Here is a 19,268-nt window from a genome sequence, read left to right as displayed (position 1 = left end):
GATAATCAATTACTCCTGATTATGCCAATTTGAATTCATATCAAACCATCTTGGTTTGTATATTATTGGCTCTGCGTTCATTTACAACATTTGTAGTTTCACACATATTATTGAATTGTGATAAATGTGTTTTAGGCAAGATGTTTCACACACTAAGTTGCGCTGTTGATGACGCAATAAAATACATTATACCAGTGTTTTTCAACCTTTTTTGAGCCAAGGCACACTTTTTTCTTTGGAAAAATCTCGAGGCACACCACCACCCGAAAATGTAAAAATTGTAAACTCTGTAGCCTATATTAACAATATAAAGTCCTTCCCATCAATGCTTTATCAACAGGAATCAAATAAATACAGAAAAAAAGTGTTTCCCAATTTCTTTTTTTAAATTTTTACTCACTCAGTGTGAATCCTGGGCCTGTTTGGATGAACACAGAGCTGAGATCCTGGCATGAATAGAAGACAGACAAACACCAACATGTCGAGTTCGGCGTTCAAATCCTCCCTTTTCAAAAACTTCTCAATCACTGTCACTGACACTATTTTGATAGGAGATGGGAGCAGCCGCAGGTGGTGGTGATTAACCAGACTGACGTCTTTCAGTTTCGATTTCAACCGCAAAGTTTGGCAGTATTTATACACGATTACTCTGCAACACAGCCGCTGTGAGAGCAAATGTTTTTTTTAAGAAAAAAATGTGATATTGGATAATTTCCCAGGGCACACCTGACTATATCTCGCGGAACCGAGTGTGCCGCGGCACAGTGGTTGAAAAACACTGCATTATACAACCGATTGTATTCGGTGGGTCAATCGGTTGAAAAGTGGGAGTTATTTTGAAGGTTGGGGGGGCCGGACATGGATGGAGACATTGTGGCTGACTTTACAGTGAGGCTGAGGGGAGTCTGCGCTCAGGTACAGCGCATCCCACACTGAGAGAGAGAGAGGGAGGGAGAGAGAGAGAGAGAGAGAGAGAGAGAGAGAGAGAGAGAGAGAGAGAGAGAGAGAGAGAGAGAGAGAGAGAGAGAGAGAGAGAGAGAGAGAGAGAGAGAGAGATTTATATCCCGGAGCAAAGCTGCAGCGCAGTGATAAGGCTTGAGAGCGAGCCGCAAGCAGACGGGGGCTCAACCGGGAAACCAGGACGCGTCAAGATGAAACCCTTCGTAACGGCACTTCTCCTCGGGGCCGCCGTGGCCGCTCTGGCCGGCGCGGCCGCTCCCGACGCGGGGATCTCGTTCGAGTACCACCGCTACGAGGAGCTGCGGAAAGCGCTGGTCTCCGTGTGGCTGCAGTGTCCGACCATCGCCCGCATCTACACCATCGGGGAGAGCTTCGAGGGTCGCGAGCTGCTGGTGCTGGAGATGTCCGACAACCCCGGGACGCACGAGCCTGGTCAGTTGTTTTTTTTTTTGTTTTTTTACGCATAGTCGCGGAGACGCGTGTCTCACTGCGGGTCAGCGGCTCCACCGCCTCCCGCTGTGATAACACAAACACATCACGCACCATTGCGCATAGCAGCTTGGCGATGCCCTCTGGTAAATTGGGTGACATGATGACCTGCGTGGCTGATGACTCTTTAGAAATTAAAAAAAGAAAAAAAAAAGAGGGAGCCAGGAGGAGGCGCTCAGGTGTGTCGTGCCGTGCGTAAAATGCGGGTGTGGGGCTGCTGCATCACCTCAGAGGGGAATCGAGATGATAGATTGTGGGATCAGCCGCACAAAGCCGCCATTTTGCTGGTTGATAAGGATCTCTTCGTGCTTAGTGTCGAGTCGATCGTGATTCAGTGATAAACCTCACAAATGCGAAGGTCCGTGTAAGCGTCCACATGAGCCGCGTGCCGAATTTCTACCTGAAACTAGCCGTCTGGCCCTCATTCCAGGATAACATTCACACACAATATGTAGAGGAGGAACGCTTCCACTGAATATTAAATGGATCATTGGCAAAGGGTTGTAGTTCTCGTGTTCTTCAGAAGGCCTGGGATAATAATTCAGCGCAGGGAGCAGGAAAACAATAAAGGAAAAAAAAATGCATAAAGAGCAGTGAAGATCAAGAAGAAAAATCTGCTGACAGACAAATTATGCCTGAAGAAAGTGTAATTTCTTCTTTTACCACAACCATTCAAAGCAACTGTTTATTGTAATTTATGTCTGGAGTCATGGTTCTGGTCGCTCCATGGTGTGGCTTTCAGCACATACCTTCAAAACGAGTGTCTGGGCTGAAGGACTTTTCTGTGTGGAGTTTCCATGTTCTCCCTGTGCTCCCGAGAATTAATGTCCAAAAACAAGAGTTTCAGTTGAATTGGTCATTCTCAGTGTCTCTCTTTGCTTGCCCTGTGATGGAATGGTGATCTGTCCATGCTGTACCAGCCACTATCAGCTGGCATTCAACCAGCAACCCTGAGTTGGATAAGGAGGAGTAGACAATGAGTGGGTGGATTATTTTGTTGACGTGGATCCAGAAATTCAGAATATTTTTAACTCCCTGAAATGGCTTTAAATCAATTTATCAGGAGCTCTGGTGATCCTACCAGCTGTTTAAGGCCTCGTTTACACGAAAAAACGAGTGTATCTGCAAAACTTTCTGCACTTTCAGGGAGCCCCTTTACACGACAGCAGCTTACTGCGCATGCACACATCTTCCCTTGCCATTGAAAATAGTTCCTTACGACTCATGATCCATATTCTAGTTTTATCCTCCATATCAGTAGTTTTATAGTTGAGACTCACCTCTGATAGCATCCAATTCATCACCAGTCCATATGCATGGCAGGTTCTCTCCATTTGTTTCACGTTTATAGTGTATGGTTCTCTGCACACGTGGCTGTGGTTTCATTACTAAAACAAGCAACAGCGCCCTCCCATGGCCCAGCATACTAATGACATCGTTTTCAGTGTCTGCTGCTGCAGTGTAAACGCACAAGTTTTTTTTTTGTTAATGGATTAAGCGTAAACAGGGTCTTAAGTGACATTTTCTGAGCTGTTCTTAGACTTCTTTTTTTTTTTTTTAAACCAGTTTAACATGTTAAATCTTGGACTCACTACTTGTGGTTCTCAATGGGTTTTTTGCTCATTGCTTATTTCCTCATGTAAGAATTCGTCTCTTTTTCTGAGAATTAACCAGCAGCTAAAACAGTAGCAACAGGGAAGGTAATAACTCTATATGTTGGCCGATCGCTGATTGAAGTTTGGTGTGTTGTATTTCAGAGCCGTTAATGATAGGGCAATGCAAAGTGCAATCAACAGTTAAAATGTCCTGCTCTAAAAAGCTGACCTTTAACAGAGACAAACTGCAGGAAGTGATTAATTCCTTCTCAGTAATCCTGACCGAGAGTCTTCAAACGACAGAAGCAGCTCTGTAATTACTGCATGCAGTAACCTATGGAGCGTACTTTGTGGGATCTGAACCGTGTGTGTCCTGCAGCCTCCTTTTGATTCGAGGTGTATTTTCTTCTCTGGGTGTATCTGTGTGGTCGTACCGGTGCACCGTGGGTTTGGAGCTGGGCTCTGATGGTCACGGAGTCTAATGACCATACATGCTAAATAGGCCCGTAATAGTCCAGTGGGTGTGCGCGGGCATGAGTCACGGTAGCGATGTGGAACCCTTATTACTGCCAGATGAGTTTCCAAGCCGCTACTTCACCAACGGGGGCTGCACCTCCCCCTCCTCCCCTCTGCTCCTCCTCTACTGCTTCTCCGCTGAGCCAAAACATCTAAGGAGAAGCAGAAGAAACCAGAGAAAGAAATGGGAGGAGGAGGAGGAGGAGGAGGAGGAGGAGGAAGAGGAGAGAAAGTGGAGGAACAAAGAGGTTGAACAGATGTGTCTGTGTGACGACAGTAATAAATCCAGGGATTTTTTTTTGACATTTTTTTTTTTAAAGCTTCCTTTAAGGTGTCTACCAATATTTTATCTGACCCTGCAACGTGCTGAGGTGGAGCCAAAATAGCGGTTGCCGGGGCAACAGATCGGCTTAGTGCACTTGAGCTGACTGTCAGCCCGTGGTTGGTTGGATGGTTGGCTGTCTGACCGGAGGACGACGGTCCTGAGCTGGTGCATCTGTCAGTAAACAGCCATCTGTCATACACTGCGGCACAGGAAGCCAGCAGAGTTAACGCTGCTTACATACAAATATACTGTATATCCATATATGGTGTGTGTTTGTGCGTGTGTGTGTGTGTCGAGCAAGAAACATATGAGAGACTCTAAAAGCTTCTCTTTTGAATTGTGCGTTCGTGTTTTGTTACAATTTGGGAAAGTTTCCTTCGTACAAAAAACTGTGCCGCTCATATATTTCTCACAAATGTGGCACAAGTTAAAAGGGACATAAACAGGCTATCTGATTGCATAAGATTTAACATTGTAGGAACGACACAGGTTTCCTAACCTGGTGCTATATTGACTCACTGTTGTTGTTTGGCCTTGTCACTCACGCTCAGAGTTCACCGCAACGTTGGTCTTGAAGGTCTTCAGCTAAAAGCTGTAATTGACCAGCAAAGTGAGAGTTGTTATGATGATTAACCAAGTCGCAGCAAAGTGCTGCTTTGGTGATTTCTCGACAGTCGTCAGTGACCAAAGCAGTGTTATAAGGTGTCACCGATCAAAAAGACAAACCTCTTCATTGTCTTTGACGCACATCATTTTATGTGACATTTCATCGCATTTTTGATCGGTTTTAATGTTGTGCTGTAGCTTATTTTATCCACTTTAGCGACTTTTAACAGTTTCAGGCATTGTGACTGTATTAAGGATTTGTGTTCTTGGTGTTTCAGCCATGTTTACAGTTTGAGCAATTATTAGCAGTCTGAGCAAGTTAAAGTGCTTTTTTGATTGATGAGTGTTTTCTACATAACTGTTTTGGGTTTTTTTTGGTTTGTTTTGCTAGTTTCTTTTCACTCAAACATAGAAGTAAATTGTCATAATTGACCAGCAGCCAGAGATGGACGGGCCACAGGAAGCATCGGGACATATCTCAACGCATGATTTCCGATTGCTGTGTCCTGTGCATGTAGTGAAAACCTAACCAGACTTCCCACTTCTGCTGGTGACACTTACCGTGATGTCCTGCAAGAATGAACGTTGGAAGGAGTGAAATGGTTGAGCAGAGTGGGACGCGTTGGAAAGAGAGAGACGTCTGGTCACAGAAAAAAACCACATGTGGCAAAATAAGTGACATGTTTAGAAACAAGGGGGGAGGTTAGTCAATCCCTGAGGTGTCGACTCAGAGCGTGGCTGGCCATGAGCTCAGTAGGTAATAAGCTACTGACTGACTCAACTGGAGGCGCCACAGTTTTCACGTCTTATGACAGTTTTATTGAGGAATTATAGGATTGCACCAGTAAGTCAGTCAGTCTTATTCACCACGATGGTGTGTGGCGACAACTTCAGTTGTCCTGTGCAGGGATTACACTGTTCAGAGGCACACAGCAGAAGCATAGAACAAATAGAACAATTATAGAATAAATATAGAACACGTTCATTTCAAACAATAGAAAGAAAATGCATAATGGAAACCTAAATTTACAACTACTTAATATATACATGCAAGCTCAGATATGAGTATGGATAACAGTAGAGCAACAAGCTTAAATTTAAAACAAAAAAATAGATATAAATCACAATAGAAAGCAAAGTAATGAAATTGTTAGATCTTCAGATCTTCCTTTATAATGTTTCATTACTTAATTATTTATTTAACTGTACGGCAGCAATATAAGCACTCGTACAACACCTTGAAGGACGTTTATAGACACTAGTATTTTAACATTAAAATCTCAGAATTTGGATTTATGTATTATTTTTTTAGCCAATATTTAATTTCAGCGAATGTCAAATTTTATTTATACTTGTAATAACGCAACAATAACAAACAATATAAAAGACAGTAGTGTTCACATGTTGTGTCAGCCTTCCTCATAAACAAACAGCCACATTTAGAACTAGTCTCTGTCTTGTATCGTACAAGATTAATGGCATTTGTGACCTGTGTGAATTATGAAGGCGAGAGTTCAACTCCCGCTCCTATATTTCTGCCCCCGTCTACTCCTGCCTCCAGCGAAAGTCAACATTCAGGTGAAGTCCATGTGAAACTTTGTCGACAACAAACTTGCTATTCAAACTATTGGAACATTGTTTGAGCTATTTAGAAAATAAAAAAATCCACATGCAAAAACAGTTGCTCTTCCCTTCAAAGGGCTATTTTAAAATTCAGTATTCTGAGTAGATTTCAGAGCCTTTTCTTTCTTTCTTCCTTTTTTTTTTTTTTTACTGGAGTTGAATCAGTATTTGAGCGTTTGTACTTTTGTCGCATCTGAGGAGGAGAGAGACTTTGCCAAGCAAATACAAACAAGGCTTCAAATAAACACCTTCGGCGAATCATCATGATCATCAAGTTCTTTTCAAATTCTTTTGTATATTCGCCATGTGTCCTCGGCTTCCTCACTGAACTTTGTCGGAGAGGGTGACACATGTGCAGGAACACATGTAGGATATTGTCGAAAATGTCAGCTTTACGTCCAACTTTGTGTACTTGTGTAGACCTGGTGAATATTACTCTCCACTCAGCAAATCCTGATTTTCTTTAACGCTACCACAATCATCAGACCAAACTGAAAAACGTGGAGGGACCTGTCTAAACTTGGACAGTCAAGCTTTTTTTTTTTTTTTTTTTTCACAATTCACTGGTATCTTATGGATGATGGTTATGTACTTTTATATAAGTGAAAGCTCTGATTATTTCCACTGCTGTTTTAATGTGTTATGAGGTGTTAACCCCCTCACAGCTGGCTCACGTTGGAGTTGAAGGAAGAAGTGGTTTTCTCTTGGGGGGGGGGGGGGGGGGGGGTGAAGAGGTTCCAACTAAACTCTTTAGACTCTCATGTCTGGAATTATTTACAACATGTCTAATCTATGGAGAAACCCAATCTTTTAATGACTTTCGCTTTGTATGAAAGTAAAAAGAAATCACGTCGGTTTGAGGCGCTGCTTCATCCAGTACGCTGTGGACCATCTCCTGTGGCGGAGGAAGTATGTAATCCGGACTGAGCACGCATACAGATGCCCAGTTGAGATGTGTAGCAGCCAGACACACGGCTGGATATGTCATATCAGATGACATGCGGTGTAGTGAATGTAAAGTGTCTTTAAAAAGGGACGTTACAGAGGAGGAGAGAGTGTAAAGGCAGTATATTCTGGGGCTCCGAGTCGCGTCTTCCTGGAGAGACGGGGAAAAAGCAGCTGAGTGACAGGAGGAGCTGATGGGAAAGGCAGATAACAACAGAAAGGAATGACGACTCGGGGAAAATGGGAAATGCTACAGGAATGCGAAATGCGACGAGGGAAAGGGAAAGGGGGCGACGGCGGAAGGCGGAGGAGAAAAGAGAGGTGTAGAAAGGAGATGAGAAAAAGGGCACGCCATCAGCCAGAGGTCATTTATTATACATCAGACATGCACGTTCTTCTCTTCTCTCCTCCTCCTCTGTCGGTACTTTGCTCCGACTGCCTTTTCCTCGTGTTGTTTTTCCTCTGCTGCTGCCAGTCTCTGTTCTTTCTTTGAACCTTTTCAATTCCTTCCTCTCTTTCTTATATGTTATATTTGGTTAGTCTTATTCATAATCTTAACCTGCTGAATAACTGCCTCACAGTCAATTCATAATTTCAAATTAACACTCGATTATAGATGCCGGAAGCACAATCATTTACTCAAAATGAAAATTAAGTAGTAACTCATGGAAGTAATTCCTGCTTGACTGAAGATAGTATGTACAGATACTGTATGATTATCGTTGGGCTTTGAAAATAAATCCTATGTAACTAGTCATTGTATGACTCCCAACATGCATGATCCTTTACAAGCCTCACAAAGCTTTCATTCTGCCACAGTTATATTAAGTGGTGATAAATATTTCAAGAGTAAATCAAAAATAAATCAGGAGCTTATTTTTTTTTTTTTTAGTATTTTGTCTAAATGTCATTCTTTGACAACCAAAAACAAGCCTTGTGTGTATTTGACTTGTTTCAGACGTCAGGTCATGTGATCCCGGGGATCGGCGCGCAGCCGTCCTTTCTTATTGTGTAACGCCAGATGACAGATGTTGGCCGTCATTACCAGCTAACAAACTGCCTCCCTCTGAGTGGACGCGAGCAGCAGACAGGGAGTGTTTACTCCGTCTCCCCGTCGATTTGTCTCCCTAAGCACCTGCCCCGTCAGGGTTGCCACGACAACAGAGGGCACTTCAATGCGGCGCTTCGCAAATGACGTCGCGGCTGCGGCCATTAATACACGGTCGCCAGGGAGACCATATTGATCACCTGTCAGACGCGGGGGATTAAATCTGGCAGATGTCGGGAAAAGTCCGAAGGTATTGTCAGCTTCAGATCAGTTATAGTGACATTTTGTGAAAAACAAACAAAAAAAATCTAATAAAGTTGTTTATTGTTACAAAGTGAAACATAGCCATTCTGAATGTTTGGTTTTCTATTTTCTATACAAATATTAATCAATTAATTTACAGTGAAAAATTCCTGGAACAACTGCGGTGAGTATAGTAGAATGTCTTTCTCCTTCAACGCCCCCCTATTTAACGATCACGTCATTATGAAGTTCTGCAGAAGGCCTGATATTTACCGTCGTTTGAGTTTCAGCGGAAACACGTTGAAACCCGACAGACGGCCTGTCTCCACTCAGCGGTCAAATGTTTCACTGACATAAATGAAGGTGAAGTCACTGCAGAGTTGGTTATGTTTGGCCGAACATCATCACATCCATCTTTTACGCCGCTTCGTCCAATTTAGGCTCGTGAACTGGAGCAGGTCCCAGAGGTTCACAAGTTAAATGTACATCCTGTATTGGCCATCAGTCCATCAGGGCAAGACACACACACACACACACACACACTCTCATATTCACACCTATGGGGGAAATACAGGTACCAGTGCTTCAAATGGTGGTTTTTATCCTGGGAAAAAGTACCTGGATGCGAATGGAAAATTTCAGCGACAGCTTATCTTCCTGGATGGGAGTAGGCAGGTACGGTGATTCTCCGACAGGTCCACTGTAATGTACACATCGCCTCATTACACCCGACTGTCATGAGAAGCTGATTTTCAGGTTTCCAGCAGAGGTTCGTGAGGACACACCTCACACATGGAGGACAGTAGATTGTCAGGACCAGAGAGGCAGGAGGTGAAGAATGATGAAGAAAAGAAAAGAAAAAACATTATATCAGGGGTGAGGGAGAGGTGAAGGATCCGCACAAGACCAGCGCTTTCACAGAGAAGAATGATGCTAAACTGTAGACTAAACTGTACAAACTGATTTATGTAAGATGTAAGTAGAATTTGATCATTGCAACATTTGCAGCTTCGGTAGAGCCAAAAGTATTAACTTCTTCTGTACCAGAGAGTATTTCATAAGACCGTTTATCTTTTACTGTTTACCCACCCACTGTGGTCTGGACTGCTGCGCTAACAAGGAAACAATGACAGACGGCCCATTAAATGGCCGAACATACTGTATGCCTCTGAATTGGAGGGAGGAAAGTCATGCGGGAAGAGAAGGCAAACAACACCAAATGGCCACAAGTCGGGAATCGAACCGGTATCTTCTCACTGTGAGTCCATCCATGCAGCCCTCCATCTTCTGTAGTGCTTTATTCAACAAAGACCGTCTAGGCTGGAGCACATCGCAGCTGACAGTGGGCGAAAGGCTGAAACGGGACACGAGTCCATCACAGGCATGACACACACACAACCGTGTTCTGAGGCATTCACTAATTAGAGACAATTCATCTAATATCTACGACATGTTAGAGGACCGCTGTACCTCAACACTCTCAAATCTTAAGAGGGAACAAAGGTCCTGAGCTGACATGGAGGTGGAGGAGGCATGTATATGTGGGACAAATAGAACCTGACAGCAGGGGGGGGGGGTCACTTGTAATACTCTTACAAGGGAAAATTTCATCTGCACATAAAACTCCTGTTGTAAGATTTTATGTCCTACGTTTCAAAATGATCACGTGGGTGGTTCAGTCCCAAAAAGTCCTTCATGCCAGACTGACAATACAAGGGAGAAGTAGGAATACATTAAAAAAAAAAAAAAAAAGAGGGCGCAAAAATGAAAATCGACTGCATGAATACAAATGCTTCGCATCGCATTGGCAGAATTCTGAACATCTAATTCTCAGCTCTTCTCCCTGTTGCCATGCATGCAGACGTTCACCTCAAAAACCCGCCCGGCGCACATCTTAAATTCATTAGTGGCGGCACAAGTCGAACTATATTTCTTTCTCGGGGTGCTCTGCACACACAAAACATGTACAGCTTTGTACTCTGTTACACAGCAACATGGGTATTACCAGCGCAGACACATGTTTTCCTCGGAGAGAGACGCAAACGTCTCCCGATACCGAGCATCTGCGTTATAGCTTGAATCATAGTAACTCATCTTGGCAGATTCCCACTTAAAAGAGTTTTTGTGTGTGTGTGTGTGTGTGTGTGTGTGTGTGTGTGTGTGTGTGTGTGTGTGTGTGTGTGTGTGTGTGTGTGTGTGTGTGTGTGTGTGTGTGTGTGTGTGTGTGTGTGTGTGTGTGTGTGTGTGTTTGACAGCTATGTCAGCCTGTGAAAGCCATTCTCCAACATCAGGACGGAAAGAGTTAATTGCGGTCTTGAAATCATTAGTAGAAACTCAGAGAGAAGCCAGATTTGAGCATTTAAAAATAACCGGAGTACCAGATGTGTGCTGGGCAGCGTGTGTGTGTGTGTGTGTGTGTGTTTCTCATTCATGAAGCCACTGGAATGACGTCACAAACACACGAAACGCTCACAAGGAATCAGCTCAAATGAACGGCATGGAAATGTGACCGTGTTGACACTCGCATCTTAAAGCTGCATTCCTCGTATTTACTTGTTAAATAAACATGACTGGAGTCAATAACAAAGATTCAATATTGGCAAAAACTACAGCAGTGGTAGGAACAATAAAGACACATAAAATGGTCGCAGTAAAAAAAAAAAAACAGGACCCCTCCAGCAATTTTGGCTTCAAACGCTCACACTCGGCACCATCTGCCAAGCCGAGCCTCATTTCATAACTCGTAACTGATCCCAACAATAGCCTGCTTCTCTTTTTCCATCAACGCTTGGGAGAAGTGCCTTTTGTTCCCGGCGCAGCCACAGAATGCCATCAATCTTTAGTGTGTAGTGAATCAAAGAAATGCGTAACGACTCACTGCAGGTCATCTTCCTCACTTTTCCAAAGGACTTTAAATAGCCACAGTGTGTGTGAAGGAGACAATGTGTGCGTTAGAAGAAGTGAGGGGAAGCTCAATGAGTGTACATACAGTAAAACAGATGGTGGGAGCTGAGCTCATTAAAACACACGTTGACTGAGGGATTGAAATGATTCACCTGTTTTCCACACAGCTCGCGTTCCCTCATTAACAAAGTGCACAGAATGTGTTTATTGAGGATTTCTTACCTCAAGAAACAGCTAAACACAAAACCTGCACTCATAAGATATTAAAGTTACATTTAATTGTCATGATAAATGGTTATCAAAGCTCGCTGGGATAATTGGACGGTTGTGAAGAGACCTTTTTTCCAGTCTGAGAGTTGCATGGATAAAGACGTTGCTGATATTTCACATAAAAACATCCAGTGGCACAATAACCATTATATATATATATTTTTTTTTTTTCCATTTTTGTGTATAGATTCTAAAAGTTAGAAAACTGACATGGTAAAGTGCTTTTGGTTTTTTTTAATGAGTGTTAAAAACAGTATATAAGTGAATTCTATTTACTATTTTAATGAGAGTTGGAAAGTTGCGTTGTGGTTAAAGCTTCATGAGATCACCCTCCCACAATTTGTAAATCCCAGATTAAAAGTATTTGTTAATAAAAATGCAGATGTTGCTCAGGGCCTTGGATGTGAAAACGTGCTGCTCTGCTGTGTTTGAGATTTTGTCTGACCTTATTATGTAGCAGGTATATTTTCCTCGTCTCCACTTTAATAAATGGCAACTTGAAAAGTTGGATGGTAGAAAAAAGATGCAACACAACCATAGTGATGGTAATTACAGATAAAGAGAATTCTATTTATTTATTTAATTTTTTAATTTGTAATTTATTTTTTATGAACAGTAAAGTAACACGAATGCAGGATTCACTTTTCACATTGGAATTTCACAAAGAGAAGAAAGAACACATTTCTTAAGCCTCTTTGTTGACGTTTGTTCAGATTTAGTTTGTTTAACGTTTACAAGGATTGGTTGTTTACCCCCAGGTATAAATTATATTATCAGTAAACAGGTTTCTGAGATTGTTTCTCTGTATATCGTGTCTACGTGAGCAATGTTCAGGCTTCTATCACAATACATGAACGATATTGATCAAAATCTTTATTTATCACATACATGGCCTTTGTAATGTAAATTATTAAATTTAACCATGTGAAAAAGAAAGTTTTTACATGCATAAAAAAACTAAGCATTACATATTTTTATCTTTATTTTTGTGACATGAAAAAACCAAATGTCTTATACACATTTCAAACGTATTTGAACTCATGACAGATTTTTGACAGTATGAAAGATACCTAGAGGTTAAGGAAAGGCGCTTATGGGTCGAAGTCCTCGATGCACCACAGGAGCCCACGTTTCACGTAAGAGTCACAGGTTTCTCTGAGAACGTTTTATTTCCTCGTGTCCTGGAGTTAAAGTTTCCCGTGAAACTGATCTCAGAGCTGTCACTTGCACCGACCCTCAGGTGGAAGGACTCGTGACAGCGTCACTCCTTTTCCCCGGCTTTATTGTGCAAATAGAGTTCGGAGCTGCTCCCAATCGATTCTGTTTAACCTTTCAGTCAGGGAGTCAGTGTGTTTGTCTCTGCTGCTGTCGTGTCTTCTGGATATGTGTGTGTTTTAATTCCAAACTACATAAAAAAAAAAAAGAAGCATGTTCAGGTTCACGTTTGTGGCACAGTAACACAATAAGTGCCTCTTGTTTCCCCCACAGGTGAGCCCGAGTTTAAATACATCGCCAACATGCACGGAAACGAGGCGGTGGGCAGAGAACTGCTCATCTACCTGGCCCAGTACCTTTGCAACCAGTACCAGCAAGGCAACGAGACCATCGTGGACCTCATCCACAGCACCCGCATCCACCTCATGCCCTCCATGAACCCGGACGGCTTCGAGAAGGCCGCGTCGCAGGTGATGACACGGCACAACAGAATCCCACAAACCCGATTCCCAGACAGGTTAAGCTCACAAGGAGCATAAAGCGTGGACTTAGTAACCGCACCCCTCCCACCCCTCCCACCCCTCGGCTGCGAAATAAAACACAAACACAGCAAGAGGCAGTCAGGAGGAGCTCCCAGACATGGGCTCACACCTCCTCACGCCCGCATCAGTCTAAACAAACATCTTATTTGTTTATCTTATTTGCTGCAGCCGGGAGAGATCAAGGACTGGTTCGTCGGACGCAGCAACGCTCAGGGGGTGGATCTGAACCGCAACTTCCCCGATCTGGACCGCATCATCTACATCAATGAACGGGAGGGCGGCGCCAACAACCACCTCCTGCAGAACATGAAGAAGGCCGTGGACGAAAACTCCAAAGTATGCAAGCACACACACACAAAAAAAAAACGTGGATTTTTTTTTTTCCCTCGTCAAAAGGACGTATTGAGACTGTTTCTGCCAATCAAACAATGTGACACCAGTTCAAACTGTTGGTTTATTCTACTTTTCCCCCCTCCACAATATTCACTATTAGTTTGGGGCTCATTTTTGTTTTAGGCGATCTCCGACTGGGCGACGACCTCTCCGCCAACAGAACCACAGCCCGATTAATGAATATTTGTATTTAAAAGATATTTAAAGCAGCTTGGTATCGCGTGTCCGGCAGGAGTGTTGAACAAGACGACTCTTTTCAGTGACGATAGCTCTTCTTTCGGTACGAATGAAGGGCATAACTCAAAAGTGCGAGCTCTCTCAACTTGCCCGAGTTGACCTAAAAGATATCTAAAGTAAATGTTGATTTTTCTTCCGGCTTTGCACACATTGGTTTGATTATTATTGCAGTGGATGAAGCCCCAGAGTTAGATCAGACCGGTGGTGATGATTGCCTCCCGTTCATGCAGAACACAACAGATAACAACAGATTATTATTATTATTATTATTACATGCAAAAAATAGCCCGTTGGCCTTTGCGGCTGGAAGAATCAGATATGGAGTGTTGTGTTTTGCCTTGGCAGTTGGCTCCAGAGAGCAAAGCAGTGATCCACTGGATCATGGACATCCCCTTTGTCCTGTCAGCGAACCTGCATGGAGGAGACGTCGTCGCCAACTACCCATATGATGAAACCCGTACAGGTACTAACACGTCCATCACCTTCCGCTGTATGTTCAGCTGCTTTTCAATTGTATGTGATAAATAGCTTTTTTTTTCTTGTATTGCTCAGTTTTGTTTTGGAGCCAGTGAAAGACTGGAACAGGTTTTTTTGTTTTTTATCAGTTGTTCTTCTAACTCTTTTTTTTTTTTTTTTTCAAACTTTGTCCATTTGCTTCTGTCTCATTCCGCCTCCAAGGATCCACCCACGAGTACAGCGCCAGTCCAGATGATGTGATGTTCAAGTCTCTAGCCAAGGCTTACTCCATGTACAACCCCGTGATGTCCGACCCCCACCGGCCGCCGTGCCGCAAGAATGACGACGACTCCAGCTTCAAGGACGGCATCACTAACGGCGGGGCCTGGTACAGTGTACCAGGAGGTAAGGAACCACCATCGCCAATGGTTTATAGGCTGAAATGGAGCAGAATGACATTGTTTCGACTTTTCATTGACAAAGTGTTGTGAATAACTTTCTTGTCTTTAATGTTGACTATGTTTAAAAAAAACAACAACAAATAAAATCACAAGTAGAATACAATGTAAAGGTTCATCATTTGTCTTATAGTTTAATCAAAACTGAAAAACTTCCATTAAGTTTTTTTTTTTATATATAATAATATAATCTGAAATATGGCTAGAATATTAGAACATTTCACAAGATCAGATGTTCCTCCTATTTTTATAAACCAGGTGTTTTAATGATCACATTTTTAAAAATGCTTGAACTTTTACTCAACTTTTATTTATTTGCGTTTTGGAGCAACAAAGTACTGAATGTACTGAAGAACAAAAAAGAATAAAAGGAACCAGAGGAGTCAGTTTTTGCTCTTCAAGATGAAAAAAACTCAAAACATTAAAAGGAGAGCATTCAAACTTAATTATCCATATTTAGATTTGACATTATATTGTCATTGTGTCGTTTCAGTTGTATTTCTAAACACGTTGCATATTTCTTACTTTACATTTTCACATCACTTGTAATATTTTGACTTCACCGCCCACAGTTAATCCTCACATGCTGAGTACAAAAATCTTATTTCTCTTTCCAGTCTGAAAAACACACACAATACAATTACTGCTCTCTGGTGGACGAACTTTGTACTGCAAGCATTCCTCTTAATGTAATTTAATACATTTAATCATTCCAACTTTGTCAATTAGTTTTCCTCTGACAGCAACTATATAAACCAAATGAGTCATTCCCATCAAGCTCATTTCTTTGTCTTATAGTCTTCCACTTCCACTGCAGCTTGTATTTTCTTTTAATGCGCGTGATTTTACCCATCAATTGCAGGAATGCAGGACTTCAACTACCTCAGCAGCAACTGCTTCGAGATCACTCTGGAGCTGAGCTGTGACAAGTTCCCCAACGAGGACACGCTGAAGAACTACTGGGAGCAGAACCGCAACTCGCTGGTCAGCTACATCGAGCAGGTGGGCGACGGCACCATGAAAATATTACAAAAGACTGTGTGTGTGAGGTTTGCTTTTATTTGGCACCACATGATGAATTATGTGGACTGCAGGCAGTCCAGCTCTGCACCCGGACTCCTCTACTTCTAACTTCTACTTCTATGTGATGACATAATAATAATAATAATAATAATAATAATAATAATAATAATAATTCTAAAAGCCTTTCTAAAAGACTCATTTAAAAGTCACTGAGAATCAGAATCAGAGTACTTTTTAAAATCCCGTCGGGGAATTCATTGTACTTAAATTGAGCCCAATCAGCCCAACTTGTTGTGAATGTAATTTTAACCGGTTGAAGTCATTAAAAAAAAAAATCTTCAGTTTCTCTTTTAGCTGCAATCAAATTCAAACAAGCCGGTTTTTCTGAAATATTTTTCTGCAATATTGTACTTTCAGCATTACTCTGTATATGTCTATGATTCATCATAAATAAAATGGGTGAGATTAACATTTACACCCTGATTGGTCTACATTTTACTAATCAACCAAAATACGTTTTGGATTTGTGGTTAAACTTCACATGTCAGGCTGGTTGACGTGGTTCTAAAACCAGATAAATGACCTATAGGGGGGCGGGGGGTCCGATGTATCACTGTCTCACTCACTCGCAATCTGACATTGGCGTGTTTTCCAAAGAGGATAAAGGACAGTCTTGGCTTTTTCATCCAGTTATAGGTTCTGCACAACATTGGAAGATTGTCTCTCCAGTCTGTAATTCACTGTGGATGTGTTTATCATAAATGCTGTGAATGTGTTTGTCCTGTGCAGGTTCACCGTGGTGTGAAAGGCTTCGTCCGTGACCTCCAGGGAACCCCTATCTCCAACGCCACTATCTCTGTGGAGGGTATTGACCACGACATGACTACAGGTATTAAGATTCAGAGCACAAATCACAGTGTTTTGATAAGGATGTCCCTTTTATATGTTTAAAGCTGTTTCATTGATCATGATGAATTTTAACAGTCACTAATAATCTGAATTTATTCGTTATTATTGTGATTGTATGTACCTCGATGTATATGTTATGTTCTTTAGGGTTGCTGATAGATTGGTGAGATTTTCACAGCACTTCATTTCAGCAATTTTTTTCTTTTCTTCAATTTTGTGTATTTTAATTGTGCTTTGGCAAAAAAAACAAAAAAACCCAACCCAAAACAAAAGTAAGCCTACAATGGCGCCACCCTGTGTCAAAACCGGGTACTACACCACATCTCATGTCCCGTGATGTCTCGAAAATTGCACCTGCTCTTCACACTGCAACTGATTATTTTCTAAGTGAATTTTTCAGTTGGCCGTGGTTCTCACTGTCTCGTCAATAACACAATCTGAATTTTGCAGCCAAAGACGGAGACTATTGGCGCCTACTTGCACCAGGAAACTACAAAGTGGCCGCCTCCGCCCCGGGATACCTGACTGTCATCAAGAAGGTGGCTGTTCCCTACAGCCCCGCAACCAGGGTGAGACAAACACACCAGGGAGCCCGGTGACGTCTGAGTCATGTTCACCGTGTGGTTCTTCCATCCTCCTCGCATGTTGCCTTGATTATAATCTGACGGATGGAATCGGTACATAAGTCTGAGGGCTATTTACTAATCGGAGCGTCCAGGTTGCTTTGGTCACCAGTGTGTGGAAACTCCTGTATAACTGTACTTAGAGTCACACCGTCAAACAACTACATTCAATACAGGTGGTGGAGGAAAGGGTTAGGAAACTCAGGCTGTAGCTTTAAAGTTGCTGTGACCGGTCACTGCTGGGAATCCTTAAGCACGGTTGTCGCAAGCGCAAGAAAACTTTACGTTACGTGACCCGAAGGCTACGTTTCTTTTTGTTGAACTGAACTCAGATGGAATCCATCAGGAAGCAAAACAGCAAAGCTCATGCTTCGTCTGTCTTTCTGATGTTTTATTGTACCGATTTAGGAAGTTGTTCTTCAAACCTGAGCGTGTTATAAAAACATGTTCATGTGAATTATTTCAGTTGTGATATTGATGAATTCTGTTCATTTCGATTTGAGACGGCACAGCGAAGAGGCCTCGAGCCGGCTCAGAATCATTACGACGTGTTCTGAGGAGATAAAGTTGATATTTTGGACAAAGCAGATTGGCGACGGAGCCGAGTGGAAACTATAAAACCAGCGTCATACTGTTCTCTGCCCTGTTCTCGTCAGGTGGACTTTGAGCTGGAGTCTCTGATGGAGAGGAAGGAGGAGGAGCGGGAGGAGCTGATGGACTGGTGGAAGATGATGTCAGAGACACTGAACTTCTAAAGCTTTTGTCTCGCCGTCCACACGTCGATGTGATATATCCAACACTCTGTGTGCCCATCCACCCTGAAAAGACAACACAAAATATACTGTCTTCATTTGTGTTCTCTCACCGACGTCATTTCAACTGATTATATTGTTTCTTTAAATGTTTAAGCGGTTTGCCTCATACTCCTGTAGGTTGTTTGAATATCCTGCACACGCCACAGCTGACAACGGAGGGATTTGCAGGTAGTTTCCTGGAAGTGAGATTGTTGTTGACTTACGTGGAATTGTGTTCTTTATTGTACACGTGATTGGTAACCATGGCACCCATCTATATAACCAATGAATGACTGAGTAATTATGTATAAGACCTGTTTACATCATGACCACATGGCCACCGTCTGTAATAATTCATTTCCTTAAAATTCTGTTTTCAATGTCTCTGTTTCTCCAGACTTTAGTAGAAATTCACAAACTCTCTCCAGCCAAAGCACGCGAGCACACAGATCCTTTTAGATTCCCAGTATCTGCAAACACATTGTTTCTTTTACTGTAATAGTAATTAAAAGAAGAAAAAAAACAAAGCTATGATTCTGAGATAATCAGGGACATTAAAAACACTGTAGAATCACTGTAAACATCACATTGTAAACAATCAATACAGGCAAGCTCATTACCCTGTGTATTATTGATGTTGATTTTCTTTTTAAACTGCAGCACAGCTTTGATTTTAGCACAAATGAATGGTTATAATATATACTGTATTTATGAATTAGGTATAGCAAGAAAATGTTTTTTTTTGTAACTAAAAAAAAAAAAAGAAAAACAAAAGATAATAATTCTACTCTATATCGAGCCACCTCCGTCCACTCGAAGCCATTTCCTAGTATGCGCACTACACAGAGGATGCTGTGATACATGAACGGAACTGCAGCAGGAGTTGTTTTTCAAAGAGGAGTTACTATAATGCTAATTATCCGAGTGGACACCAAGGTATGAATGCCGTTCACCCAGTGTGAAACCGTGGGAAGGAGTTATTGAATGTATAGCTATAAACATAACATGTAAAGAATAAACTGATAAATAAAACTCCCCTCTTTATGTTGTCAAACTGCAGTCTCTTTGTTTTGTTTCTGCTCCTTCAGATGAAG

General features: G+C 42.1%; 1 protein-coding gene across 1 annotated transcript; it reads left to right on the top strand.

Annotated features, from left to right (window-relative positions):
* Nucleotides 1–970: 970 nt before the first annotated feature.
* cpe (carboxypeptidase E) lies at nt 971–18,948 on the top strand. Its single transcript, XM_080520517.1, has 9 exons — nt 971–1,392; nt 13,013–13,209; nt 13,450–13,617; nt 14,257–14,374; nt 14,590–14,772; nt 15,688–15,827; nt 16,638–16,737; nt 17,208–17,326; nt 18,037–18,948. Exons 1-9 carry the CDS (start codon nt 1,152–1,154, stop codon nt 18,133–18,135), a joined length of 1,365 nt encoding a protein of 454 aa, XP_080376643.1. The 5' UTR covers nt 971–1,151; the 3' UTR covers nt 18,136–18,948.
* The last annotated feature ends 320 nt before the right edge of the window (nt 18,949–19,268 follow it).

Source organism: Blennius ocellaris (genome assembly GCF_963422515.1).
Source record: "Blennius ocellaris genome assembly, chromosome: 3".
Classification (NCBI taxonomy): domain Eukaryota; kingdom Metazoa; phylum Chordata; class Actinopteri; order Blenniiformes; family Blenniidae; genus Blennius; species Blennius ocellaris.
The sequence above is the reverse complement of the archived record's forward strand: the minus strand, read 5'-3'. Positions and strand labels throughout refer to the sequence as shown.

What these genes read in the sequence shown, in the direction of transcription:
- cpe (XM_080520517.1), top strand. Translation starts at nt 1,152, where the DNA reads ATGAAACCCTTCGTAACGGCACTTCTCCTCGGGGCCGCCGTGGCCGCT. An exon ending in CTGGTACAGTGTACCAGGAG is followed by an intron (nt 14,773 to 15,687) that starts GTAAGGAACCAC and finishes CATCAATTGCAG; the next exon opens with GAATGCAGGACTTCAACTAC. An exon ending in CCTACAGCCCCGCAACCAGG is followed by an intron (nt 17,327 to 18,036) that starts GTGAGACAAACA and finishes TGTTCTCGTCAG; the next exon opens with GTGGACTTTGAGCTGGAGTC.